Source organism: Limtongia smithiae, assembly GCF_038497785.1.
Source record: "Limtongia smithiae strain NRRL Y-17922 unplaced genomic scaffold V1518scaffold_3, whole genome shotgun sequence".
Taxonomy (NCBI): domain Eukaryota; kingdom Fungi; phylum Ascomycota; class Lipomycetes; order Lipomycetales; family Lipomycetaceae; genus Limtongia; species Limtongia smithiae.
In genome coordinates this window covers 1,082,562-1,108,160 of record NW_027117624.1, presented here as the reverse complement: position 1 = coordinate 1,108,160, position 25,599 = coordinate 1,082,562, and the positions used below count along the sequence as shown (strand labels likewise).

Genomic DNA, 25,599 nt, shown 5'->3' with positions numbered 1-25,599 from the left:
ACTCCAGTCACGTGCTCAGCCAGGGGGTTGTAACGCTAGCCTGATCTGGCCAAGCCTTGCTATAATTACGCGGCTTGTTGACGCGCTGCCGTTTCGGGTAGACCGTATTTCTCGCGTTAAAAGTCGTGGGTTTCCCTCTCCACTTTTTCCTCCTCACCAGCACCGTCACTTCTCCGCCATGCGCTCCGCCCTCCTCTCCACTCTTTTCCTCGTCTTCGCGGCACGCGTCGTTGCCGATACTATCACCTGCGACGCTGACAACCTGTGTCCCGAGGAGACACCATGCTGCTCGCAGTATGGCGAATGTGGTACCGGTTCGTATTGTCTCGGCGGCTGCGATCCCCGGTTCTCCTACGAGGTCGACTCCTGCGCTCCCCAGCCTATCTGTGAGAGCGGGACATACACCTTCGAGGACCTCAGTCAGCTCCAGGAGAACACCGTCTATCTCGGCAACGCGTCCGCGACCCCGTTCGTCTACACCGGATACCCCCTCTCCGCGTCCGACAACCTACTCGTGACCATGCCCAACCAGACCACCGGCACAGTCGTCTACACCTCCCGTTACATGTGGTACGGCAACGTCACTGTCACGATGAAGAGTTCACGTGGTGCCGGTGTCGTCTCTGCGTTCATGTAAGTCGCGTCTCGTTCTGTCACTGTCGCGAAAAAAATCTAACGCGCGCAGTCTCTACTCCGACGTCGAGGACGAGATCGACAACGAGTTTGTCGGCGCCGATCTTGAAGATGTGCAGACAAACTACTATTACCAGGGCATTCTTGATTGGACCAACGCCGTGAACGTGTCACTGACTGACACGTACTCGAACTGGCATACTTACGCGGTCAACTGGACCGAGGAGAGTCTGACATGGTACGTGGACGGTCAGGTGGGCCGTGTGCTATACAAAGCCGACACATACAACTCGACCAGCGGTGAGTACTCGTATCCACAGACGCCCTCCCGCGTTGAGCTGTCCATCTGGCCCGGAGGTCTGTCTAGCAACGCGCCCGGTACCATCGAGTGGGCCGGTGGTGAGATTGACTGGGATAGCGAGGATATCCAGGAGTATGGCTACGACTATGCACTTATCAAGGAGGTCGATATTGTGTGTTACTCGCCACCCTCGTTTGCGAACCAGACCGGTACCTCGTACCGGTACATCAACCGAAATGGCACGCAGGAGTCAGTCATCATTACCAACGACACTACCATTCTCGCGTCATCTGATGCTACCGGCACTGATATGGACGCGGGCTCATCGAGTTCGGCAGTGAGCTCATCGGCTGCGAGTTCTACGACCGCGTCATCCAGCGCGAGCATCGTAGATGTGAGTGAGATTTCGCAGTCGAGCACCGTCATGTCATCGTCTGGCGTGTCGTCATCCGTCGCGTCGTCGTCAGCCAGCATTGCTGATGTCTCGGTGGTGTCTGTGGACTCGACCGCCACCTCGAGCTCAGCCGCTTCATCGGGCAGCGCCGCATCCACGAGCGCAGCCTCGACAACGTCGGGCAGTTCAACGAAGTCGTCATCTGGCACCGGTTCCACAACGAGTGCAACTTCCACTGCAACTGGCTTTGTGCAGGACACTGGTGCAACGAGCACAACCGCGAACGGTGCCATTGCAGGATCGTCGGCGTCGTCGTTTGGACTATCAGTGATGGCTATTGTTGCAGGGTTTTTCTTTATTTTGTAGTAGGATGCAGGCATTTTGTTTGATTGTGTTTTTGAGTACGCCATTTTCAACTTGGAGTTCCACAGGGACATGGGTTTCTAGTGCGCGGTAATGACCTTTTGTGTATGCGAAGGTGGGTAGACAGAGAAAACATTGTATAATGTGACAGATCGACGATTCTAAGTGAGGATGGTGGAGATGCGGACGATGAGGTCGAGGATGGAGAGGTGCTCGCTGGCCCCGTCGAGCAGGCGCTTGTCTATCTCAGAGACGGCGGCGACGATCTGGTTCTTTTGCGCAGGAGATGGTGCGTCCGCAAAGACCAGGGAGTCGTGGACTTGGAGCAGAATCTGGGTCGCACTCCAGCCGTCGAGGATCACGTCTTCAACGGTGGCCTGGAGATGGGCGAATTTGTCGGTAGAAGTTGGGAGGTCGGTGTCGAGTGCGAAAGAGGAAGAGGCAGCTGCGAGGAGGGAGTGGATGACGGTGTCCGGCACGCGTCCGGAGATTTCCTGGATGCTGGCGAGGGAGATTGTGGGAGGTGGTGGAGGAAACGCGTCCACCGCCTCGTCATCGCTCGAAGCAGTCACAGCAGCAGTACCCGCAGCCGCAGCACCACCATGTAGCTTCGCGGCGGACTGAAGTAATGTAACCGCCTTTCTCAGATCGCCGTCCGCGGCGGTCAAAATCGCGTCCAACACGCCATCCTCGTACGCGACACGTTCGCTCGTGCAAATATCCGCCAACCGTGCCGTCGCGTCCTTCGACGCGAGCGGCCTGAACCTGAACTTTGAACACCGCGACGCAAGCGGATCAATGATGCGTGTGACGTAATTGCAGATCAAGCAGAACCGCGTGATGCGCGAGTACGTCTCCATTGTGCGCCGGAGCGCGGCCTGCGCGTCCTGCGTCATGCTGTCGGCCTCGTCGAGGATGACGAGTTTGTACGGCGGACACGGGTATCCTGCCGCACGGGCGGATGCGGGAACGTTAGAGACCGTGACGCGGGCGAAATTCTTGATTTTCTCGCGCACGATCGTGATGCCCCGCTCGTCAGACGCGTTGAGCTCGAGAACTCGCGAGCGCATAAGTTCGGGGCCGAATAACTGCCGTGCGAGAGCTAGCACGGTGGATGTTTTGCCTGTGCCAGGAGGTCCATAAAATAGCATGTGTGGCAGATTGGCGGCACCGCGACGGGAGGTGAGTGTGCGCGAGAGGATGGCGACAGCATGGTCTTGCGACGTCACATCGGCGAGGGTGTCCGGGCGGTACTTTTCGACCCAAGGCACGCTGGCGGCGGGGGTTGTGATGGTGGCCTTGCGGCGCTGTGAGGAGCCTCCGGTTGATTTGACGAAGGAGTCCATGGTGGGCGAGGAGAAGGGGGGGAGTGTGGGGGGTGGTGATGGAGAGTGGAAGTGAAAGCGGTGAAGACGCGTCGAGATTAGTGCACACAACACTCTGCCAGGACTATCTACACTCTGTACATTGCACAGCACACGTAACTAGATTCTACGGTGACTGCAGCTTCCTATTGTATTTGTAGCATTGTGCAGTGCTTGACCGCGTTGGCTGTGCCTAAATCGCTTGTAATTCCCGTTCAAGCGCGGGCTAAATGCGTTCTGTGCTGGCCAAAACACGGCCATCGCCATCGTCGTCCCTCTTCCCACACACTCACCCTCCCCACCACCACCTCCAACATCATTAACGTGCCTCTCCGCCGGGGTCCGCCGCGCCATGCCATAATACCTCGTGCAACTACTTTCCATTGTTTTTCTTCCCCTCTCATCCCATTCTCCTCCTGCTACTGTCAGTACTGCCTCTTATATACGTCCGCCGCACGCTCCTACAAATCGTCGCCGATGCGCAGCGCACACCGCAGCAACACTATAGTCTCGTCCCCGGTGTTGTAAGCTCGCGTTTGAGCTCATAACTCTTTAGTGCTTCCGTGCACAATGGCGCGCCCGGGTCTGCTTGAGAAGCGGCGGCAGGAGTTTGCGCGCCATTTGATACGCTCGCTGGATGTGCTGAGCTATTGTCATCTCATGTTTATCTACTTCATGGAGTGCGTCGACACCTCCAGTTTCGACTGTGCGTTATGTGCATGCTAACATATCGCAGCATATCCCTCCTTCGGTTGCTCGTCCGTGGCATAGTCCAGCTCGTAAAAGCCCCCGCCACACCACATCTTGCGCTCACATCGCTAACCCTCCCAGAACTACCTCACACCGAAACCGTTCCCCATCCCCCGCGCCGCGCGTACACGCACAGTCTACTTTGTCATTCTCGGCGCGAGTCTGTATTGCTTCGCGGTACACCTCTTCTTCGCGCTGCCCGTCAGCCGCGAAGCAAATGCCGGGTATCTTCACGGCGGACTGACGATCCAGTTTGTCGGGCAAAGTGCGTATTCCCGGTGTCAGCAGGATTGGAATATGGGTGTGCGCTAACATGTGTAGAAGCTCCTACGTCGCGGATACAACTACTTTGGTTCGACATCATCGTGGCTGTACTGCAGCTCGCGATGCTGACAATTTCGGTGAACCTGCACGATGATAGTGCTGGCACCACGCCGCCCGCACCGCCGACCACATTTGCGGCTGCCGCGTCGCTTGCAGCGCGTACCGCTGAGCGTGCGGAGGCACAAGAGGAGCAGGCACGGATGAACGCAGATGTAATCGCCGGTGACGGGGAGGATGGGAGTACCACCAGCCCGCAGCAGCAGCAGACTATTGACGACGAAGAGCGCGGGCAGCTTAGTACCACTGCGTCCACACAGCCGCGATCGCGACAGCCTTCCACGACGGTGCACACAGTATCATCACACATAGCACAAACAGCACCAAATCCATCATCCGAACCAGCATCTACATCATCATCACCATCATCATCATCTCGGCCTACATACACAGACGACCTGCCGCAGCTACTGCAGTCACCGAACGAGCTTGATGGGTTCTCCGGCGAAGTCATCGCAGCTGAACTGCACATCATCGACATGCTTGGTCGCTCGGCGAATACGTCGGTCGAAGCACTTGCTGCGGCGGCGGCGAGCACGGCGGTTGCACCGGCACCAGCGTCCGCCACATCTCGCGCACGGCGGCGACAATAGTTATTTATGATTTCTGAAAGATTACAGCATGGAAACTGCATTGTCTGGTACTCCATGTCGTGTATGTAGCTATCTTATGGTATTACATCTAAATACTTAGCTTTGCGTTGGCATCGCGACGCTGGCCTTCTCAGAAAGTGCCGCATCATCGGCGCGCCACAGGGAGGTTACCGTCTTGAGCTGGGTGTAGAAATGCATGCCTGCGGCGCCGTAGAAGTTGAGATCCCCAAGAATGGACCCCTTGTTTCCGGTAAAGGAGAACATCGGTAAGGGCACGGGGATAGGTACGTTGATGCCGACCTGGCCAGCCTCGATCTCGCGCTGGAACTTTGCCGCTGCGGAGCCCGACTGTGTGAAGATGGCGACGCCATTGCCGTACTTGTTTGCGTTAACAAGGTCGATAGCCGCATCCAATGTGGGCACGTTGACAACGACGAGCACGGGACCGAAGATCTCGACGTCGTAGGCCCGCATGCCCGGTTTAACACCCGTAATGATGGTCGGCGCGATGAAGTTTCCGTTAGGATATTTCTCCGGCTTGAAGCCGCGGCCGTCGAGCACGATTTCCGCGCCATCGTCGGCGGCGGACTGGATGAGTCCCTCGATTCGCGCTTTCGACTCTGGCGAAATGACAGGCCCCAGGTCTGCGTCCGGCTCGAAGCCGCCGGTGACCTTGAGCACCTTTGCGCGCTCGATAAGCTCAGGAATCCACCCTTGCGTTTCTTCTCCGACCGTGACCAACACGGAAACAGCCATGCAGCGCTGTCCGGCAGCGCCGAACGCGGCGCCGATCACCGCGTTCAGCGCTTGTGTTTTATTCGCGTCCGGCATGATCACAGCATGATTCTTCGCACCGAGGTTGGCCTGCACGCGCTTTCCGTTTGCATTGCCGCGAGTGTAGATATATTTTCCGGCTTTATCGCTGCCGACGAAGGAGATTGCTTTGATACGCGGCTCGTCGAGGATGAAGTCGACGGTAGGCGCGCCCCCGTGCACGATATTGAGCACACCGTCGGGAAGACCGGCTTCGCGGGCAAGCTCGGCAATGATTAGAGCAGCGCCGGGGTCCCGCTCAGAGGGCTTCATGATCACGGTGTTGCCGGTCATGATGGCCGGGGGGAGGCACCATAGCGGAATCATGGCGGGGAAGTTGAACGGGCAGATGGCGGCTACAACGCCCTATCTACGATTAGTAGGCATAATCGTTATAGTCAGTTGACGACTCACCAATGGCTCGCGGTAGCTACGGGTCTCCATGTCAGTCGCGACCTCGAGCAGTTCGCCAGTAAGCTGGCTCGTCACGCCACACGCCGTCTCCGCGACCTGCAGGCCGCGCAACACATCACCCCGCGCATCGGCAAACGTCTTACCTTGCTCAAGCGTGATGCTCGCGGCTAGCCGATCCCAGTCGCGCCGGATTAGCTGCACGAGCTTAAACATGATCTGTTGGCGCGTCAGCACCGTCGTCTTGCGCCATGTTTTGAACGCGGCGGCGGCGGAGTCGACGGCGGCAGCGAGCTCGGCGTCAGTGGACTGCGGGACGCGAGTGACGAGGTTATTTGTCGCGGGGTCGTGCAGGTCGAACCACTTCACGGCGGCGGAGTCGACGAAGGCATTATCGAGGAAGAGCTTGGTCTTAGGTGGGGAGGGGTTTGGTGCGTGGGCGTGCTGCATGGCAGCTGTGGAGAGGGTGCGAGATAGAGGACGTACGAGCGGCAGCGCCATGCGCGCGCGCAGGCGGAGGAGCGCCATTGGGGGAGCGTGGTGGAGAGTGGTGATGTGGAAGATGGCGAGTGGGTGAAGGCGGGCCTTTATGCAGGAAACGCGGGGTTCGCTGGGCCGAGAGCCTCGGACCTTTGCGGGGAAGTCTTCTTGTACGCACTTAGAAACGCTATCTGCATCGCCAGCTCCACGTCGTCATCACGTCCATTGCGCGACAGGAACGCGTGATTGAGAATGGGCACTATCTAGTGTTGACATCTAAGCATGCACACGCTGTACACGTACTCTCTCGTTGCTCCCTGCGATACTCCGGGTCGTTGATCAACGACACCAGATTCACCACGTCTCTGAACGAACGACTCTCAGAGCGACTCTGGCACGTAATTGCGGTCTTCTGCATCGGATTCGTTCTTAACCAGATAGTCAGGATAGCAGTTGGTGGACTGGCCCTTGATCGTGCGCACTTTGAAGGCACGTCCTGCTCGTTAAAGTAGTTCTTGAAGCCCGGCGGAAGGTATAGATGTAGTGGGTCAGGTCGTCACTGGTGTTGCTAACGTTGCTGAAGTCGCTGTAGACATCATCATCATCGCCGTTGTCCCGCTGTCGTCGCTGTCATCTTCAGATTCTTGAGGTTCCTCTTCTGTCTCATCCTCCTCCTTCACAGTAGACGTATCTTTGTCATTACTCAATCCCACTAATCACGTTCTCATGCAAGCGCCGGAGACGACGCGCAGAGACGTACGTATGTCGCTGTAAGTAACGAATCAGTCTACACAGTAGGACGTACAGATGTATTGCCCAAATCTCTTGCTCTCGTGTCATATAGTGTTCTGTCGCAGCATCGCATCGGATCACGCAGCATCGCGGCCTCTTAAGCGCAGGGCTGGATCAAGCGATCGGTGTGTGCATTCGGATAGTATATCAGATTACAGAGTACGCTGCAGCAAGAAGTGACGTGGGGCAAATGCCCTCCCGAAGCACTGAGTGTGGCCCAAAGCAAATAGCCTATCTGTTAAGACACAGCGCCTTCGTGTAAGTCGCATTAGTTTTCGCCGCCGCGTGAGTCTTTACTCACTTCGCAGCGGCGCTGTCAAGATATATCCCCCCGAACATTGTTAATCTGCCACCGTCAGTCAGCTCTGCCGCATCAGCACGTCAACTACCCTCGCACGCAATTCACCCGCTGGCTCAGATTCAGCGACGAGGTTAATCGAGTTGTCACACACGGTACACAAGCCTATGGGCTAGTAGTGCTCGCTGTCCTTGTCTTGGGTCCTTAAGTTATGCAACAGGAATGCTGGGTGCAGCAGAATTCGTCGTCAATAATGCGAGGGATCTTGCCGGAGCTGTAGCCGTCGTCGGACATGGAGATGACGGCGGCGGTGGTGGTTGATGTCGTAGGATCCCCCTGAGAGTAGAGTTTTTGTGGCGGGGAACAACCTCCCAACGACAAAAAAATCTCGACGCGCTTCAAGACAACGTTATCCACCAGCACAAGATGGTCCTGAAGTCCACCTCCGCCGCGAACCACACCGTCTACCAGATCTCCGGCACTAACACCTCGCGTGCGCTTCCGGACTGGGTTGCGCGCAAGCGCCGACGGGACCTGCGCAACGACGCTGAGTACTCATCCCGCATCGAGCTCCTCCAGGATTTCGAGTTCTCCGAGGCCTCGAACCGCATCAAGGTCTCCCCCGACGGTCAGTACGCCATGGCCACAGGGACATACAAGCCGCAGATACACGTGTACGACTTTGCTGAGCTGTCGCTCAAGTTTGCGCGGCACACCGATGCGGAGAACGTTGATTTTGTGATTCTGTCAGATGACTGGACAAAATCGGTGCACTTGCAGAACGACCGCTCCATCGAGCTGCACGCACAGGGCGGTATTCACACGCGCACGCGCATTCCGCGGTTTGGCAGAGCTCTCGCATACCGCACCGCCAACTGCGACCTGTTCGTTGCCGCCTCCGGAAACGAGGTGTACAGACTCAACCTTGACCAAGGCCGCTTCATGGCACCGTACGACCTCAGTACCGGCGACGACGTGCTGGGTTGTAACTGTCTCGATATTAACCCAGCGCATGGATTGCTTGCGTTTGGACTTGAGAGTCGGCAGAATATCGTGCAGTTCTGGGACCCGCGGACGCGGTCGAGATTGCTGCAGATGGACATGTTGAGCACAACCACTGCGACGTCCAGCGACGTCGGCGGAATATCCGGCGTCACGTCCCTCAAATTCAGTGACAACGGGCTCTCGCTAGCCGTCGGCACTTCTACCGGCGAGATCGCACTCTACGACCTGCGCAGCTCGCAGCCTCTCCTCCGCAAAGAACACGGCTACGGCTTACCAGTGAACAATCTAATCTGGCTCGACTCTCTTACTTCCTCCTCCTCCACCCGCGTGCTCTCCGCTGACAAAAAAATTGCAAAAATTTGGGACTCCGATAGCGGCAAACCCTACACCTCGTTTGAGCCCTCTGTGGACATCAACGATGTCGCGCACGTACCGGGCACCGGCATGTTTTTCCTCGCAAACGAAGGCATGCCGATGCATACGTACTTTATCCCCTCGCTTGGTCCCTCGCCGTCATGGTGTTCATTTATCGAGAGCGTGACTGAAGAACTCGAGGAAGCGCCGGTCACGAGCGTGTACGACAATTACAAGTTCGTTACGCGCCGCGAGCTCGCGGCTCTCGGACTGGGCCATCTACTTGGCACGAACGTGGTACGCAGCTATATGCACGGTTTCTTCATCGATATGCGTCTGTACGAACAAGCAAAGCTTATCGCAAACCCGTTCGCATACCAGGAGCACCGCGAGCAGGTCGTGCGCAAGCGTATCGACCAGGAGCGCGAGTCGCGGATTCGTACTTCCAGCAGACTTTCTGGTGTGGTCAAGGTCAACAAGAACCTTGCGGACAAACTCGCAAAGACTGCCGCCAAGAAGGCCAAGGCGCTGGCTCGCCGGGCAGCCATGGCGGCGAACAAAGAAGGCGAAGAGGAAGAACCGTCTTCGGACGCGGAGAAGCCGCATAAGGGCCCCGACGCAGCCCTCACCGGGCTCGACAACCGTTTCAAGACCGTCTTCGAAGACCCCGATTTCGAAGTCGACGAGAATACCCTCGAGTACCAACAACTCAATCCCACGCGCTCTGCCAAGAGCAACATCGAACCGCTTTCGGCGCCGCGACGACCAAACACAACTACCGATTCCGACGACGAACAGCTCTACGGCGGCGCCTCCGATGACGACGATTACTGAGACTACAGTAGAAAATAAAATAAAGCATTGTATATTACACGTCCTCTAGAGGCCTCACGCGACGCGTTCCGAGCCGCTCATGCGCACGGCAGTGCCGTACTTCTGCAGCCGAGTTAGCAGCACGTCGCCCTGCTTGACAAGTAGCTGATACTGTGCGTTCTTGTTGTCCGGCCGGTTGGTCTCGATGATGCCTGTACGGGTTAGATGTTGCGGCAACATCATAGAACAAGTACTCACCATTGACGCGGTCGATGACGCAGTTGATCTTCTTCTGGGGAATGAACTTGGAGAGGTCATTGTCCAGAAACTCTACGCTGACGCCGAACGCCTCTGCCATGCTCTTCAGACTCAGCGCGCGGTAGGACTCGAGCAGCTGAGAGTATCCCTTACGGCGCATCTCCTTGACGTAGTACTTTGCATGCGGTGCGATGTACCGGTCCACTCGGAGTAGAGTCTCGTCGACCTCGAGTAGGGACTTGAAGAAGCTGGCGTAGTCGCAGATGTAGAGCGAGTTTGTCATAGTCACGAGCGGTTCTATGGCGGGGGTTGTGCTCAGGAGGGAGAGCACCTCTGGTGAGTCGATGACGCGAGTTTTCAGAGGAACGCGCCCGAGCGCGACGCCGGCGGCGAACATGGCGTAAGCGACGACCTGCTCGTACGTGCAGAGTTCGGTGGAGGTGAATGTGGAGAGTGAGTCGAGGAGCAGGTCTGCGGCCTCGGTGAACTTGCGAATGGAAAGAGAGTACAGGCCGTCGTAGGTCTTGAGGCGATTGCGGCGGTCCCAATCGCCACCACGGTCGATGAGCACTTTTGCGTTCTCCAGCTCGCGGCCGACGAGAGGCTTGTCATCAAAGAAGAGGCCGATGCGGATGATAGTCAGCAACACATCGATCTTTGCGCCCAAGCCGGGGGTCAGGTCGTACGCCTTTCGCAGAGCAAATATAGCTTTGTCCTGTATATATGTAAGCAGTACTCCACAAGAACGAGATCAGATCAATGCACCTTATCGCCGGCGCTGGCCCAGTACTCGCCGACCTTGATCCAGCCGTCCGCGATCTCCATCTCGCCGCCGGCGGCTTCGGCCTCCTCGATTGCCTTCTCGAGCGTCTGCACCTCGGTCGCGTTAACTGCCTGCATGGCACGGTACCGCGCCTCGTCCCAGGGGAGCAGATCTTGCTGGTCGGCGGGGGTGCTTGTGTGAAGGTGGTAGTACAGCGGCGCCTTGTTGCCGGATTCGATGGCGGCAACAAGGCGAGTGCGCGCGGGTTCGGCAAGCTCCACAAGAGATGGTGTGCGCAGGACAAAGATGTCCTGCGCGAGGGCGAGGTCGGGGACTGCGGCCATGATGGGTCGTGATATGGTGATGGCGTTGGCGGTGAGTGCAGAGCGCGTTGTTCGTGCGCGTTCTTTGGTCACGTGGATGACACGTGACTCATGTGACTGTAAGCGCGGGGTGCGTACCATCCCTTTGACCGCGGTTCGCGCCCGGACACTTCCCCGCGCGCGCCCGCTCTTAATAAGATCGTGAACTTCGACTTCACCACATTTACTTCCCCCCACCACCACAGTCACAATGTCCGCCGTCACCGCCTTCGCCCAACACCCCACCCTCTCGCACCTCCTGCGCTTCCTCGACACAACCGTCGCGCGCGACAAGCTCCTGCGCATGCTGCAGTACTATGCGCGCTTCTACTCCGCGTACCTACTGCGTCACGGCGACTCCGCAAAGACCGCGGCGACCTGGAAGGCGCTCATGACACTCGTGTCTACGGCGCGCAAGCTCATGCGTGTCGGCAAGCCGCTGCAGCACCTCAAGGCGGCAGCCGCTGCCGCAGACAACAAGGCCTCCGACGCGTTCGTGCGCTACACCGCGGTCGCGCGCCAGCTTGCCTACGCCGGCTACCTCACCGCGGACTCGTTGATCCTCGCACATTCCACAAAGCTTCTTACCCTGAGCAACCCCCAGCTCGTCCAGAAGCTGTATAACCAGTTCTGGCTCTCTGGAATCACCTTTTCCCTCGCCTCCGGCCTCTACAAGCACGCCGCGTTGTACAAGCGCGAGTCAGTGCTCGCCGCCGCCGCCGAGAAGGATGCCGTCGCGATCAAGAAGATCCGCGCTGAGCGCGCCGCAAATAACACCCAGATCACGCTCGACGTGCTTGACTCGTCCATCCCCATCTCGGGTCTTGCGCTCCTGCCCCTCGACGACAGCGTCGTCGGCGTTGCCGGCATGGTCTCCTCCTTCATCGGCGCCTCTGCACAGTGGCAGACCACTGCTTAAGCGCCCGCTTTGTAATCTATTCACACACGCAATTGACTCCTACGCACTCACTTTGTTGAAGATGTCATGTAATCAATACAATGATCCTATGTACTACTCTACAAGATTACTGTTGCGCGCCGTTCGACTTGGCCGCCGCCGCCGCCGCTGCAATCGCCTCCATCCTCTCCGCCGCGGCCTGCGGGTTCACAATTCCCTCCAGCGCTGTGCCGAGAGTGTACTGCGCCTGTGAGAGAATCTCCTTCTCGCGTTCCTTCTCTGCTGCCAGCATCTTGTCACCGTGCTCCATCAAGTATGCGTGCATGTGCTCGTACTGCTTCTTTCCCTCCTCGCGGATGATGTCCTGGAAAATCACTGGCTTGTCCTTGTCCACCGGTGGCGCGAGACCGAACAGCCGGCCGAGCTTGCCGATGCCGTTGCTCACCCCGCGCGACTGCTCCCACCGCTTTGACGCAAGCTCGCGCTGCTCTTGCTCGCGCTTGAAGTACTCCGCCGCGTAGTCGGGTGTGTCCTCGTACGTTTTGAGCACCTCGCGTACGTCGCGGGGTTGCGTCGCACCGATGAACTCGAGCAGCGGCAGCAGGCGCACAAGCTCCTTGTCGTTCTTGTCGCCGGTCCACCGCGGGATGGGCACCGCGTTGTGCGGCTGCCGCGAGTACATGTCGGCGTCCCAGTCTAGCATAATCACCTTGCCGAGGTCACGGTTGATGTTGCCGATGTCCTTGACAATCTTGCCGTCGATGTAGGAAGTCGACTCGCGGAACATTGCAAATGACATGAAAGCGTGGTATGGATCCATCTTCATGATCATCCGCTCCGCGATGCTCATGTACTCTGTCGAGAACAGCACAATCTCGTAGTACTGCGCCAGGTAAGTCAGAAAGTAGTTCCACCCCGGTCGCATGTACGTCTTCCACCCATCCTGCCGCGTCCATTCGGAATGCACAAGCACGTCTTCGACACCAACAAGCAGCGTCATGCGAGGCGGCGACGGTCGACCGGCCTCGTCCTTCGGCGGCGGCGGCAGCTCCATCTCTACCGCCGGACCGGAGTAGTAACTCGATAGCCCCTCGTACCGCGCTCGCACGCGCTGGTACATCAAGCTCGGCGTGTACCCGTTCGGGGCGTCGAGGTGCGCGAGGTACTCGTCGCCCTCCCAGTTACGCGCCATGTACGCGACAGTCCCCGCGCCGACCATGAACGCGCCGCCAAAGCCCCAAAGCAGCCGGCGCGTACGCACACGGTCCCGCTCGCCTTGGTAGTCAGCCCGCTTCGCGGTGCCTGCCCACTCCGGGCGCGCGCCAGCTTCGCCTTCGCCGCCCTTCTCGCCCTCACCTGCTTCAGCGCTCGCACCAGCTCCCACACCAGGAGGAGGCGCCTCAGGCGCACCACCCGCGGCTGCCATTGCCGCCGCCGCAAGTGAACTCGCGGGCGACGGCGCCGCGGCCGGTCCCTTCTCCGCACTGCTGTTCTTCAGTGGCACCTTCTTCAGCTCGTCCGCGATCTTCCGCATGTCATCTTCTTCGGTCGTGTTCTTCGTTACATACGCACGTGCGCTGCTCTTCATCGCCACCACCGCTGGGTACGCCCGCTGTGTCATCGTCGTCGTGCTTAGCAGCCCACGTGAGACGCTCAGGCGCGAGAACGCTCTCGTTGCCACGCTCATGTTGAATACTGTTTGATGTCGTGATCTGTCAAGGTCGAGGTGGAGGCCGCACTTTTGCTGCGCAAGAGTCAAACCGGCGCAGGCAAAACAATGCAACCGTCCGAGCACGCCGAGGAGTCCGCTTTCTGTCGAGTAGCGGCTTTGTCGTCGTCGTTTTCGTCGTTCGTTGATGCCGAGAGCGTAAGGTAACGCCTGACGATTTTTTTTGGCCCTGAACCACGTGACTACCTTCACCCCTTATGCTTACAAGTACACCCTAACCCTCGCACAGTTTTATTTGCTCCCCTTGCCTGTTCCCTTCCGTTCTTCAGAAAGTTGACCCCCATTTGGCAGAGGGACAGCGCGCTTGCGTGCTGTCTTTTTTGGCCGGCTTCTGATACCATTCTTACTCTGGGAAGGCGGTTGAGCTCTATCAGATGGGCAGAGAAATTCGATTTCCTTATAAGAACAGCGCATCCTGGTACTCTTCTGTCCTTGCGCTGTCCCGTTGGATTGATACATTTTTATCTTACATCATGATTATTTATTACTCTATTTTGCTCATCAATAATGCAATGTCATTAGATATTTACAACTCTGCAAAACTTTCTCTCTTCGTATGCTCACCCCGAATACCCGTCGGTCATGAACGAGTGCATGGAGGTGCTCACGTCCAACGAAACCTCCTCGCCCTGCAATTCTGCAAACACGTCGTCACGAACGGACACAATATATGCGCGCCGCTGCGCGATCTCCGGCCGCTGCTGCAGTGCGGGGTTGTTCAGGAACGTGTCCAGGGCGAGCGCGGTCAGCTTGCGCGTGCGAGGGTGGCCCATATTGTCTACTTTCTCGAGCCAAGCGTCGAGCAGCGCGCCAAAGTAGGAGAGCGAGGAGTCCTCAGGGGGGAGCGGAATGCTGTTCATGCGTTGTTGCTCTTGTGCGTAGAGATCGCAGAATTGCACGACTGCTTGGGGATCAACGAGAGTCAGCCGCGCGTAGACTGTGAGGAAGCGTGTGATGTTGATTGTCGACTCGTGTCTATCAAAAATTGCATCCAAGATCCGCGCAAGTAAACCCGTGTCCGCGAACAGATTGATGTACGCCTGCAACGGCAGCCGCTGTATCACGATCTCAATCACATGCGCGACAGCATGGCATGCTTCCTGCTTGAGTTTGCCAATGAACGACGTCAAAATGCGAAACATCACTGCACCGTACTCGCGAACCACAAACTCGGTAGCCAGCGCAACGTAGCCTTCCAGAATTTGCAACTCGATTCGCAGATTCTCCGTCGCCAGATCGAGTGTCTCGAGAAGCGTTGGCACAAGACTTAGCAACTCCGGCGTCGCCTCCGCTGTGTTGGAAATCGTGCCCTGCCATAATTCGAGCGCGTCTTCGAGTAAATACACATGCAACTCCGACTTTGGGTCCACAATACCACCAATCAGTGGAATATACAATGAATGGAACTTGATCGACTCGCTCCCTGTCGACTTGATCAGGTTCGTCAACGCCTGCAAAATCGCACCCTTGAGAATATGCTCGTCACCCGCCTGCTCCCACAGCACCGGCAACAACTCCACGATTTTGTCCGCATACGCCGTAATATTCTGTTCCGACACCTCCACAATCACAGACACAACGCCAAGCAACGCAAGCTTCGTCTCGATATTCTCCGCCTTTCCAATCATCACAATCAGCCGCATTAAAAACATCTGTAAGTAGGGCAAAAACATCGGGAGCTTAAAGTCCCATTCGTCAACAGCGCTCCTGAGCGCCGACGACGCCGTTAGTTGTACGACCACATCGTTAAGTGGATAATCGGGATCCATCAATCGCGCGAGAACCTCGTACACGTACTTCCGCGTGTCTTGCCCGCACTTCACCGAGATCCAGTTTACCACAATCAACGCTATCCGTCGCAATATCACGCGATACATGGCCGATACGTTACCGCCGTAGCTCATCACCTGTGGGCTGAGCATATGCACAAACACGGCATCGAAATCAACGTCTTCAAACAATGCGTTCGACGTGATCGCAAACGCGCAATACACAGCGTCCCGGGTCAAAATATCGTCGTCCGATGCATCCTGCCGCGACTTCAGAGTCCAGAACGATTCCATCAAACGCGGTGCTAGCAGTTCCTTGTAGTTTATCAGTAAGTCAATATATACCTTCTCGGTGCACGGCCGGAGTTGGTATTCCCAGCTGTTCTGCATCTCGTCGTGCACGAACTCCTCGGGCTCATTCGCCCACTTTTCCAGATCGCTAGGCTTCAGACGGAGATATGACCATAGCAGAATGTCGTGAACCTGCACGATGCAATGATCTGTGAATACTTGCGTTTTAAGCATCTCAACCGCTGCTTTAGTCTCCGCCCTGTCATCGGCCGTTTTGTCTACCACAGTTAACATCATTCAACACACGGAAGAGGTAATGACTTACATTTGATGGTGGCCATGCCGTCGCCGAACGCCATCTTGACGCATTTCCGAAACAGCAGCAGTCCACGCAACAGCACCTTTTCCCAGAATTCCTCCTCCTCGAACTCAGGTCGATGAAACGCCGCCGCCTGAGTCTGCAGTACGCTCAGATATGCGCCAATGACTTCAAACGTGCGTGGCATGAGCAAAAACGACGTCGGCTGCCGCTCAGCCAGGTCATCATAGAACTTGCCGAGCGTCTTGATATGCCTCCTGAGGATCTCCGTCGGCAGCGACGTGTACTGCTCCACAAACGCGGTGAAGTGTTCTGTCGCCGCTTGGTAGAACTCGCAAGCTTCCTGAGCTTTATGCGCGAAATCGTAGCCTTCCGCGACAAGTCGTCGACATATCTTGAGAGACAAGTATCCAATCTTGGAACGCGCGAGGGTCTCGTCGTCACTGGCGGATGCGTCAAAGTTTATCGCGAGCTGTTGGTCCCGGGGTAGATTCGTCCACAACTGTGTGTATTCAAAGTACCACTGTCCCACGCGTCTGACAACCGTAGGCGCAGCATGAATAAGCGCCGCGCGACTCTTACCGAAACGTGAGGCTGATAAGACTTTGACGACCTGGTTGAGCACGTTGAGGATCTGGTAAAGCAGGACAACTTTCCCAGCGCTGTGCGCTGCCTCGGCAACAGAGAGAATGTCCGAAAAGAGCGATGGCCTATACTAACGTTAGTACATATGCATCAACTGACAATGGCGTCCGTAGACAACCCACCATTCCACCGGAAAATCGTATTTCGCTATCCTCGCGATCGCAAACGCGTTCTGGGCTGCGAGAGTGGTACTCGTGATCTCGAACGTCCGCGTGATCTTTGCCCTGATCTGCACTTTCTCCTCCTTCGTAATTGCACTGTGATTCGTCAGTATGTGCTTCTCTAGCGATCAAACTCGAGGTAAAGCGAATGACGTACTTCGGGGCGGACTTGCGCCAGTATTTGTCGATGCCGTTCTTGAAGTAGATGATACTGATCCAGCGCACATCGTTCGGACACGTCGCATCCAAAAAGACGTCCTGGATATCATGTCGGTCATCTTCCAGCACTTCAGACAACCAAGAAAGGTTGAGTCTTACCTGTAGGAGCGAGTAAAGCCCAGGCTGAATTTCCCACTCCTTCAACATCTTTTCAGCCTCCTGGCGCGCCTGCACATGCGCGGGCTCCTGCGACGCGGCAGCGTACAGCGCCTGCAGCAGGAGACCGGTATCTATAGCCATGATGGAGAGCCTCAGCAGCGTCGTCGTTGGGCGTCTTGCATTAGCAGCAGCGCGGAGGGGCTGTACGTTGGTGTTCGGTCGTGGGCAATGATTTATTTTCGAGACTACGCCGGCGTAGTACGACGATCGAGATTGTCGGAGGGATGCTCTCGAGGGATCACACCAGGCCACAATAGTATTCACACACTATTAATGAACGTCTAGAGATTATGGATCTCCCTTAAACGAGGCTACTTCTACGGTGGATAGGGCAAGTTGAACAGACTTGCTCACTCCATCGCCCTACCGGAGATTTATTTTTCTCCGGGACGACGCGTCCTTTGACGTCACCGAGTAGCCATCGCATTACACCCGCTTCAACACCAATTCACTGTAGCCTGCGGCCGATCTTGATATTAATTATGTGTTTATACATATGAAAGGAAAGTTGAATAAAGTGCATATGCGCATGTCGTGATAAAGAAAGAAACCACAAGAACAGACGCCAGAAAGAAAATGAGAGCACGCCAACAAAGGAGAAAGATATTACGTTACAAAATCACAAAAAGGTAGACATTAATTATAGCACAGACCGTGCAAAGGAACCCGTTTCCTTCGTGATATTAATTCGTTGCGTTTTGTGTGTGCATAAGCACTTTTAGACAGGTGAGTTCTTGTGTTCACTGCTGGACCGCTCCTGGTCTTTTTTAAGTAGCGACACGGCGCTCTTGATCGCCACTAGCCACCTTGTGAGATTGTCCTCGGTATCGGCGCATAGTCTTATTCTCTTTTCCGGTAGGATGATCTGCATGCAGTACTTTCGGTTCTTAGCGAGCGGATCGACTTCCATAACGTCGATGATTTTGTTGAGAGGCACGACCTTCAAGGTCTTGTACTCTTCCTCGGTTTTGTAGAAGCAGAGCGAGCCCTTTCGTAGGACAACCCATTTTTTTCGCCACTGGTTATATCGGTTCACTAGCCGGAAAAGGTAGCCGCTCTGGATAACCTTCTCCTTCTCCAATCGGGCAAGCTCATTCATTGTTGTGCTCTTTAGGTTCGTCGATGAGACGGAAGCTCCACCGGCGGCAACAGAAGATCGTGGGTCCCGTGCAGGGGAGGCAGCCCGAATATCCGGCGGTGCGGTCCGTAGTCCGTATTCCGACGCGCCAGACGAGAAGCCCACGTCGTCGTTGGAGAGATCAAACGTGGCATCGTCGTAGAGGCTCGGGGAGTGGAGCGACTCTGCGCGCTCGCCGTTGTTGAGTTCGATGGCTGTTATGGAAGACTGATGGCGCATCTGCCGGCTATGCAGTGAGTGCTGGCTATGATAAGACGACGATACGGGGAAGGTAGTGGCGTGGGGGATGTGGCTGTGTGCGATGATTTGTCTTGGTTGGGCAGACGGCAGTTCGTCTGCCGAGATTTCGGCCTGATCCGGGGGTACGATGGGTATGATTGGTGGTGTCGCGCCAGCGGCTGTAGACACGGAGAGCACGCTTCGATGCAGACTCTCCGAGGAGCGCAGATTCTCAGCCGAGAGGCCGAAGTTTGGCGGACGAAGGTGCGTTTCTGACGTGCGTCGGTAGTAGTCTGCCTGCTCAGCGACTTTGACAGCCGAGTTAATATCTGCAACCCAGTTCTCGGCCTCCTTCGGGGAGGCCGCCTGCAGGTGGAGGTTCTTGCTGGGGGTGAATATGGCGAAGTGGGCGCGGCGTTTGTCCGGTTTATCGGAGAGGATCGCGGCGGTGTTGATGTCGCTGATCTGGACAATCTCAACGGCCTTGTACTCGGACTCATCTTTGTACCAGGAGAGCTGGGTTGGTCGGAGCACAAACCAGCGGCGATTCCAGGTCTGTGATGATTAGTACCGGGGAGCCGGATCATGAACAGAGAGCGTACTCACCCAACGTTGTTTGCCGCGCTTCATGAGCCAGCCGTTGCGGATCACGCTGTCGTTGTTTATGCTGCTGCGCTCGTCGGTCTCGGAGGACATGCGCGCGGTGGCGGCCGAGGCAGAGATCACAGCAGACGTGTTCTGCGACTTGGCCACGAGCTGAGGCGGCAGCGGCGTGTGGGGAGAGAGCGACAGCACGTCGACGTGATCTGAGAGGGCGGATACAGCCGCGGGAGAGTGCGGCGGAACCATGCGCGGCGGGGGGAAGACGGAGGCTGGGGACATGGTCTTAGCCTGGAGGGAGAAGGGTGCAGAAGAGGTGGAGAGACGGGGGAGGTGCTGCGGCGTGGAGGAGGCGGCGCTAGCGGCGGAGACGGTGGAGTGGGTGCGGGCCGGCGACTCTGCGTGGCGCAGAAGCACGCCGCTCATGGCTGCGGAGGGAACGGGGTGGAGGAGCGTGGCCAAGAGGACGGGGCTGGTGGGAAACTAGAAGTTAGGAAGGGAGGTGCGAGGGAACAAATTACGTCGGCGAGAAGCACCTTAATCACAGGGCACCCCGCAGTCACTATCACTCCACGGACTTCACGCCGCAGTATCACACGAATATGTGCAATTGAGAGGAAGTTATGACCTCGCGTTTAAGCGTGGGAGGAGTCAGGCACAGAGGACGGCGAGCGTGTCGCCCCTATGCGATTTCTACGGCACACTGTGCACGATAGTACTGGAGCTGTCTATGCTCCACCAACACCGCATGACTTCCACATTCTGCACCAAAAGTCTGCCATGTGTAGGACACAGCATCAGCGGAGCTAGATCATGGGTCTGTGCCGTGATATATGCAAAGGCTGCACGGCATGAGATCGCTGCATGAGAGGACAGTACAGATATGAAGGTCAAGCCCTTCTCCGCTATCTGGTGGTGCAGAATCGCACGAAGGCATGCTGAGCAGGAATGGATCAAAAAGGTAGGAAGATCGGAGGCAAAGCAGAGCCCAGCAGTGTTTTCGCCTCGACGCACGGCGGGGTCCGTCGACGATCATGGGAGCGTGGGAGATGAGGATACGTAGGCCAAGGGGCTGGTGTCTCAGATTCAGCAGATGCGCAGTTGTGCCGTAACTGCAGCTGCGCACAGCGACTGTGAGATATGTGACTCGTCGTGATCCAGGGGCCCAAATCGTGTTCTCGGCTGGTGGCGCGCAGAGAATGCGAGTGTGAAGCGAGCAGCCGAGTCTTGACCCGAGCAACAGGAAGAGAGCAGGGGTCGGCCGGCCGGAACGCCGCAGCAGCCGGGATCCGGACGGAGACGGCCACAACCGCGCTCCGTACTCGTATTGTGCGGCGCGGAGGCGCTGGGTGCGGCGTGCCGGCCGCTGCCTCGGCGTCTCGCGTTGCCGCAGCCGAATGCGAGTTTCACAGCACTGGCAGGATTGCAAGCGCGTGGCCGGCGAAGTTGGGCTGGCCACTGGCAGTAGCCACGGGATCTCTTTGGCCCAGAGACGGAGTGGACTCGTAGCCGTCTGGGGGACCAGAGCAGGCAGCAGAGCGCGCGACAAAGGCCGAGAGACAATGTGAGGCCATCGGGTAAGGGCAGTCACAGACCCCTGCGGCTCGACCGTCACACTGCTCTGGGCGAACGAGTCGGAGGCCGCGGCGGTGGGCGTTTGCCAAGGCGGACAGAGACACGCGGCGGAGCGCGAGGCTGAGGCCGGGCTGCGGCGGCGGCGCTGACTGCTGACTGGAAGCGCGTGGAAGGGGAGGTGGTGAAGCTGGCGGCGGAGGGAATGTGCGCGGAAGGGCGCTGGGCCGTCCCGAGGACGCCTCTTGCGTCGCGGCGGCCCATCGCGTCAACACCACACATTAAATATGCTCCCTCGCCCGTCGTTGTCTTCTCCTACACCATTCGCCCCGGCCTCCTCCCCACCATGGCCTCCACCGAGAAGGCTCCGCTCGGCGACTGGGCCCCCTCGCCCCCGTCCTCCGCCGACGACAATGCCGACTTCGCAGAGGAACAGGTCACCGAGCTCGCGCGCCAGATGTCCCGTCTGTCGCGCTACACCGTCCAAAGCACCCCGGACCTGGCCGGCCATAACCCCTTCCTCGACTGCTCCGACGACCCCCGTCTCGATCCCTTCTCCGAGAAGTTTGACGCCCGCCACTTCGTCATGTCCATGCTGGATATCGCCGCTCGCGACCCGGAACGCTTTCCTATCCGCACCGCTGGCGTCGCCTTCCGCAATCTCTCTGCCTTCGGCTTCGGCTCTGCCGCCGACTACCAAAAGACTGTCGCCAACATCGCCATCGACATTGCGACAGTCTTCTTCCAGAAGATTGCTCACACGCCCCGCCGTCGCATCCAGATTCTGCAGAATTTTGACGGTGTCCTGCAGCCTGGCGAGATGCTCATGGTCCTCGGTCGTCCTGGCTCCGGCTGCTCGACCTTTCTCAAGACAATTGCCGGTGACACACACGGCTACTACGTTGACGCCGACTCGCATCTCAACTACCAGGGTATCCCTGCGGATCTCATGCGCACCCACTTCCGCGGCGAAGTCATCTACAACGCCGAGACCGATGTGCATTTCCCCCATCTCACTGTCGGCCAGACCCTGAAGTTTGCTGCGCTCGGTCGCACCCCGTCCAACCGCTTCCCCGGTGTGTCCCGTGACCTCTACGCTGAGCACATGCGCGACGTCGTCATGACCATCCTCGGTCTCTCTCACACAATCAACACCAAGGTCGGCGACGACTTTGTCCGCGGTGTCTCGGGCGGCGAGCGCAAGCGCGTCTCCATCGCCGAAGCAATGCTTGGTGGCGTACCCCTCCAGTGCTGGGATAACTCGACTCGCGGTCTCGATGCCGCAACCGCCCTCACCTTCATTCGCAACCTCAAGCTCTTCGCCACGACCACCAAGACGACATCTCTCGTCTCTCTCTACCAGGCATCGCAGGACGCCTACGACGAATTCGACAAAGTCATCGTTCTCTACGAGGGTCGCGAGATCTACTTCGGCTCAACTAAGCTCGCGAAGCAGTTTTTCATCGATATGGGCTTCGACTGTCCCGCGCGCCAGACCACTGGTGATTTCCTCACCTCTCTCACGAACCCGGCTGAACGCATCATCCGCGCAGGCTTCGAGTCTCAGGTCCCCCGCACCCCTGATGAGTTCGCCGCTCGCTTCAAGGCCAGCCAGATCTACGCCAACCTCGCTGCTGAGATCGACGACTTTGACACGAAATACCCACTCCATGGGCCGACCCTCAACAGCTTCCGCAACTCGCGCAAGGCGAACCAGGCCGATCATCTCTCTACGCGCTCGCCTTACACAATCTCGGTCCCTATGCAGATCAAGCTTTGTGTCTCGCGCGGCTTCCAGCGCCTTCGCGGTGATTTGACACTTTTCTACGCTACAATCTTTTCTAATGTCGTCATGGCTCTCGTCGTATCTTCGGTCTTCTACAATCTGCCTGTCACCACTGGTTCGTTCTACGGTCGCGGTGCGCTCTTGTTCTTCTCGATCTTACTTAACGCCTTCGCTTCCGCACTTGAGATTCTCTCCCTCTACGCGCAGAGACCTATCGTCGAAAAGCATTCACGGTACGCATACTACCATCCATTTGCGGAAGCAGTATCGTCTATGCTGTGCGACTTGCCGCTGAAGATCTTGGTCTGCATCGCTTTCAACACGACGCTCTACTTCATGACAAACCTTCGACGCGAGGCCGGCGCATTCTTCACTTTCCTGTTGTTTGCTTTCTCCGTCGTCATGGCCATGTCTATGATTTTCCGCACCGTTGGCTCACTGTCGCGTTCCATCTCCCAGGCAATGGCTCCCGCAGGCGTGCTGATTCTGATTCTCGTTATATACACCGGCTTCACTGTCCCCACGCGTGACATGCATCCCTGGTTCCGATGGCTCAACTACCTCGATCCGATCGCTTACGGCTTTGAGGCGCTCATGATCAACGAGTTCAGAAACCGCGAGTATCACTGCAGCCAGTACGTTCCCGCGGGAACTGGTTACGGCGACGTTCCGGATGCATCTCGCATATGCGATGCGGTTGGAAGTGTCAGCGGTCAGGACTACATCTTGGGCGACGACTACATCGGGCTAAGTTTCGAGTACTACGCGTCGCATCTGTGGCGCAATCTTGGTATTCTATGGGCCTTTGTCGTCTTTTTCTGCGGCGTCCACCTTGTCACGACCGAATACATCCAGGCCGCCCAGTCGAAGGGCGAAGTCCTCGTTTTCAAGCGTGGTCAGCTTCCTCCTGCGATCAAGACCGCCGACGACGTCGAGAACGCTCTTACGCACGAGAACGAGAAGGTCGAATCTACCAACAACTCAACTGAGGGATTCAACATTCAGAAGCAGACCGACATCTTTTTCTGGAAGGATGTGTGCTACGACATCAAGATCAAGAAGGAGCCTCGCCGTCTACTCACCGTCGTCGATGGATTCGTCAAGCCCGGAACGTTGACTGCGCTCATGGGCTCCTCCGGCGCCGGTAAGACCACCTTGCTCGACGTGCTCGCTTCTCGTGTGACGATGGGTGTTGTTACCGGTGACATGCTTGTCAATGGCCACCAGCGCGACGACTCATTCCAGCGCAAGACCGGTTATGTCCAGCAACAGGATCTGCACTTGTCGACTTCGACCGTCCGCGAAGCTCTGCGATTTTCTGCCGTTCTGCGCCAGCCCGCGTCGATTCCTCTCGCCGAGCGCGTCGCCTATGTCGACGAAGTTATCAAGATTCTGGAGATGGAAGCCTACGCCGATGCTGTCGTCGGGGTTCCTGGCGAAGGTCTCAACGTCGAGCAGCGTAAGCGACTGACCATCGGTGTCGAGCTTGCCGCAAAGCCTGAGCTTTTACTCTTTCTTGACGAACCTACTTCTGGTCTTGATTCGCAGACCGCGTGGGCTATTTGCGCGCTCATGCGAAAACTTGCCAACAGTGGCCAGGCGATTCTGTGCACGATCCATCAACCGTCCGCCATACTCTTCCAGGAATTCGACCGTTTGCTTTTCCTTGTTCCCGGCGGCCGTACAGTTTACTTTGGCGAGATTGGCGAGAACTCCAAGACTTTGACTGACTACTTTGAGCGCAATGGCGCGCACCCGTGTCCGCCGCAAGCGAATCCGGCAGAGTGGATGCTTGAAGTCGTCGGCGCTGCGCCAGGCTCGGTCGCAGTTAAGGACTGGCACGAGGTGTGGCTGGAAAGCCCTGAACGTCAAGCTGTGCGTGACGAAATCGACTCTATGCGCGCGGAGCTGTCGCTGCTGCCGAGGAACACGGACGAATTTTCGGGGCTTCAGTTCTCTGCGGGTTATTGGAGGCAGTATTGCGAAGTCACGGTGCGTGTGCTGCAGCAGTACTACCGCACGCCATCGTATATTTGGTCGAAGCTTGGATTATCTACCATTTCGGCGCTCTTTATCGGCTTTTCATTTTACAAGGCTGGCACGTCGCTCCAGGGTCTTCAGAACGAGATGTTCTCGATTTTCATGCTCTACACAATTTTCGGCAACTTGTGCGCACAGATGATGCCGAACTTTGTGACCCAGCGCTCACTGTACGAGGTGCGTGAGCGACCGTCGAAGACCTATTCATGGCAGATGTTTATGCTCGGAAACATGTGCGCCGAGATTCCGTGGCAGATTCTGTGCGCAGTCGTATCTTACTTTGGATGGTACTACCCCATTGGGTTTTACAAGAACGCGATCGCGGACGACCAGGTGCATGAACGCGGCGCGCTCATGTTTTTGCTCATTCTCGCGTTCTTCATAATGAATTCAACCTTTGCGCATATGATTGTCGCGGGTATTGATTTGCCAGACACAGCGGCCAATTTGTCGAACTTGCTGTTTTCACTATGCTTGATCTTCTGCGGTGTGCTCGCAACACCGACGGCGATGCCGGGATTCTGGATTTTCATGTACCGCGCGTCGCCGTTTACATATCTAGTCGACGCGATGTTATCAGTGGGTATAGCCAACACTGTCGTGGAGTGCTCATCGATCGAGCTTCTTGAGTTCCAGCCCACATCTGGTCTGACATGCAGCGAGTACATGGCGAACTACACAGCGGTGTACGGCGGACAAGTGATGAACCCTTCCGCGACGGCGAACTGCGAATTCTGTACGGTATACTCTACCAATGTATTCCTCTCGTCCGTCTCGTCGTCGTACTCGCACCGGTGGCGCAATTTCGGAATTATTTGGGTGTATATCGTGTTCAATATCTTTGCTGCAATTGGATTTTACTATCTCCTGCGTGTGCCGAAGAGATTTAAAAAGAAGAAGTCTGAGTGATTGTTGTTGATATTCGC

General features: G+C 57.0%; 11 protein-coding genes across 11 annotated transcripts; 5 read left to right on the top strand and 6 right to left on the bottom strand.

Annotated features, from left to right (window-relative positions):
* Positions 1-78: 78 nt before the first annotated feature.
* Positions 79-1,856, top strand: V1518DRAFT_414117 (concanavalin A-like lectin/glucanase domain-containing protein). Its single transcript, XM_066903479.1, has 2 exons — positions 79-633; positions 686-1,856. The coding sequence occupies exons 1-2, from the start codon at positions 179-181 to the stop codon at positions 1,692-1,694; spliced, it is 1,464 nt and encodes a 487-aa protein (XP_066760939.1). The 5' UTR covers positions 79-178; the 3' UTR covers positions 1,695-1,856.
* On the bottom strand, positions 1,767-3,106 carry V1518DRAFT_414116 (P-loop containing nucleoside triphosphate hydrolase protein). The gene has a single exon (XM_066903478.1). It carries the CDS (start codon positions 3,035-3,037, stop codon positions 1,853-1,855), a length of 1,185 nt encoding a protein of 394 aa, XP_066760938.1. The 5' UTR covers positions 3,038-3,106; the 3' UTR covers positions 1,767-1,852.
* Positions 3,107-3,337: 231 nt separating this feature from the next.
* On the top strand, positions 3,338-4,869 carry V1518DRAFT_414114 (uncharacterized protein). Its single transcript, XM_066903477.1, has 4 exons — positions 3,338-3,735; positions 3,792-3,834; positions 3,887-4,070; positions 4,127-4,869. Exons 1-4 carry the CDS (start codon positions 3,626-3,628, stop codon positions 4,777-4,779), a joined length of 990 nt encoding a protein of 329 aa, XP_066760937.1. The 5' UTR covers positions 3,338-3,625; the 3' UTR covers positions 4,780-4,869.
* V1518DRAFT_215709 (Aldehyde/histidinol dehydrogenase) lies at positions 4,828-6,649 on the bottom strand. Its single transcript, XM_066900931.1, has 2 exons — positions 6,007-6,649; positions 4,828-5,958 (listed from the first exon to the last, which is right to left on the bottom strand). Exons 1-2 carry the CDS (start codon positions 6,529-6,531, stop codon positions 4,876-4,878), a joined length of 1,608 nt encoding a protein of 535 aa, XP_066760936.1. The 5' UTR covers positions 6,532-6,649; the 3' UTR covers positions 4,828-4,875.
* Positions 6,650-7,974: 1,325 nt separating this feature from the next.
* V1518DRAFT_414109 (WD40-repeat-containing domain protein) lies at positions 7,975-9,792 on the top strand. Its single transcript, XM_066903476.1, has one exon. The coding sequence runs from the start codon at positions 8,000-8,002 to the stop codon at positions 9,764-9,766; it is 1,767 nt and encodes a 588-aa protein (XP_066760935.1). The 5' UTR covers positions 7,975-7,999; the 3' UTR covers positions 9,767-9,792.
* Positions 9,770-11,186, bottom strand: V1518DRAFT_414108 (26S proteasome subunit RPN7-domain-containing protein). Its single transcript, XM_066903475.1, has 3 exons — positions 10,769-11,186; positions 10,004-10,718; positions 9,770-9,957 (listed from the first exon to the last, which is right to left on the bottom strand). Exons 1-3 carry the CDS (start codon positions 11,108-11,110, stop codon positions 9,821-9,823), a joined length of 1,194 nt encoding a protein of 397 aa, XP_066760934.1. The 5' UTR covers positions 11,111-11,186; the 3' UTR covers positions 9,770-9,820.
* An 88-nt stretch (positions 11,187-11,274) lies between these two features.
* V1518DRAFT_414105 (putative peroxisomal membrane protein PMP27) lies at positions 11,275-12,148 on the top strand. The gene has a single exon (XM_066903474.1). The coding sequence runs from the start codon at positions 11,340-11,342 to the stop codon at positions 12,045-12,047; it is 708 nt and encodes a 235-aa protein (XP_066760933.1). The 5' UTR covers positions 11,275-11,339; the 3' UTR covers positions 12,048-12,148.
* On the bottom strand, positions 12,094-13,886 carry V1518DRAFT_414104 (HAD-like domain-containing protein). Its single transcript, XM_066903473.1, has one exon. The coding sequence runs from the start codon at positions 13,711-13,713 to the stop codon at positions 12,154-12,156; it is 1,560 nt and encodes a 519-aa protein (XP_066760932.1). The 5' UTR covers positions 13,714-13,886; the 3' UTR covers positions 12,094-12,153.
* A 341-nt stretch (positions 13,887-14,227) lies between these two features.
* V1518DRAFT_414102 (armadillo-type protein) lies at positions 14,228-17,478 on the bottom strand. The gene is made up of 5 exons (XM_066903472.1): positions 17,259-17,478; positions 17,098-17,198; positions 16,902-17,036; positions 16,141-16,844; positions 14,228-16,093 (listed from the first exon to the last, which is right to left on the bottom strand). The coding sequence occupies exons 1-5, from the start codon at positions 17,397-17,399 to the stop codon at positions 14,316-14,318; spliced, it is 2,859 nt and encodes a 952-aa protein (XP_066760931.1). The 5' UTR covers positions 17,400-17,478; the 3' UTR covers positions 14,228-14,315.
* Positions 17,479-18,036: 558 nt separating this feature from the next.
* V1518DRAFT_437350 (uncharacterized protein) lies at positions 18,037-19,701 on the bottom strand (the record flags this gene model as incomplete). Its single annotated transcript, XM_066906322.1, has 2 exons — positions 18,037-19,230; positions 19,282-19,701. The coding sequence occupies 2 exons, from the start codon at positions 19,699-19,701 to the stop codon at positions 18,037-18,039; spliced, it is 1,614 nt and encodes a 537-aa protein (XP_066760930.1).
* Positions 19,702-21,193: 1,492 nt separating this feature from the next.
* On the top strand, positions 21,194-25,582 carry V1518DRAFT_404682 (ABC-2 type transporter-domain-containing protein; the record flags this gene model as incomplete). The annotated part of the gene is made up of 1 exon (XM_066901899.1): positions 21,194-25,582. The coding sequence occupies one exon, from the start codon at positions 21,194-21,196 to the stop codon at positions 25,580-25,582; it is 4,389 nt and encodes a 1,462-aa protein (XP_066760929.1).
* Between the last annotated feature and the right edge of the window lie 17 nt (positions 25,583-25,599).

Excerpts from the sequence above, each read along its gene's own strand:
- V1518DRAFT_215709 (XM_066900931.1), bottom strand. The coding sequence starts at position 6,531 with ATGGCGCTCCTCCGCCTGCGCGCGCGCATGGCGCTGCCGCTCGTACGT. Across the intron at positions 5,959-6,006 it reads GTAGCTACCGCGAGCCATTG|GGCGTTGTAGCCGCCATCTG; the intron begins GTGAGTCGTCAA and ends AATCGTAGATAG.
- V1518DRAFT_414102 (XM_066903472.1), bottom strand. The coding sequence starts at position 17,399 with ATGGCTATAGATACCGGTCTCCTGCTGCAGGCGCTGTACGCTGCCGCG. Across the intron at positions 17,199-17,258 it reads GGCTTTACTCGCTCCTACAG|GACGTCTTTTTGGATGCGAC; the intron begins GTAAGACTCAAC and ends CATGATATCCAG. Across the intron at positions 16,845-16,901 it reads TACGATTTTCCGGTGGAATG|GCCATCGCTCTTTTCGGACA; the intron begins GTGGGTTGTCTA and ends ACGTTAGTATAG.
- V1518DRAFT_414117 (XM_066903479.1), top strand. The coding sequence starts at position 179 with ATGCGCTCCGCCCTCCTCTCCACTCTTTTCCTCGTCTTCGCGGCACGC. Across the intron at positions 634-685 it reads GGTGTCGTCTCTGCGTTCAT|TCTCTACTCCGACGTCGAGG; the intron begins GTAAGTCGCGTC and ends TAACGCGCGCAG.
- V1518DRAFT_414109 (XM_066903476.1), top strand. The coding sequence starts at position 8,000 with ATGGTCCTGAAGTCCACCTCCGCCGCGAACCACACCGTCTACCAGATC.
- V1518DRAFT_414114 (XM_066903477.1), top strand. The coding sequence starts at position 3,626 with ATGGCGCGCCCGGGTCTGCTTGAGAAGCGGCGGCAGGAGTTTGCGCGC. Across the intron at positions 3,835-3,886 it reads TCCGTGGCATAGTCCAGCTC|AACTACCTCACACCGAAACC; the intron begins GTAAAAGCCCCC and ends TAACCCTCCCAG. Across the intron at positions 4,071-4,126 it reads GATCCAGTTTGTCGGGCAAA|AAGCTCCTACGTCGCGGATA; the intron begins GTGCGTATTCCC and ends TAACATGTGTAG.
- V1518DRAFT_414116 (XM_066903478.1), bottom strand. The coding sequence starts at position 3,037 with ATGGACTCCTTCGTCAAATCAACCGGAGGCTCCTCACAGCGCCGCAAG.
- V1518DRAFT_414108 (XM_066903475.1), bottom strand. The coding sequence starts at position 11,110 with ATGGCCGCAGTCCCCGACCTCGCCCTCGCGCAGGACATCTTTGTCCTG. Across the intron at positions 10,719-10,768 it reads GGGCCAGCGCCGGCGATAAG|GACAAAGCTATATTTGCTCT; the intron begins GTGCATTGATCT and ends ACATATATACAG. Across the intron at positions 9,958-10,003 it reads CGTCATCGACCGCGTCAATG|GCATCATCGAGACCAACCGG; the intron begins GTGAGTACTTGT and ends TAACCCGTACAG.
- V1518DRAFT_414104 (XM_066903473.1), bottom strand. The coding sequence starts at position 13,713 with ATGAGCGTGGCAACGAGAGCGTTCTCGCGCCTGAGCGTCTCACGTGGG.
- V1518DRAFT_414105 (XM_066903474.1), top strand. The coding sequence starts at position 11,340 with ATGTCCGCCGTCACCGCCTTCGCCCAACACCCCACCCTCTCGCACCTC.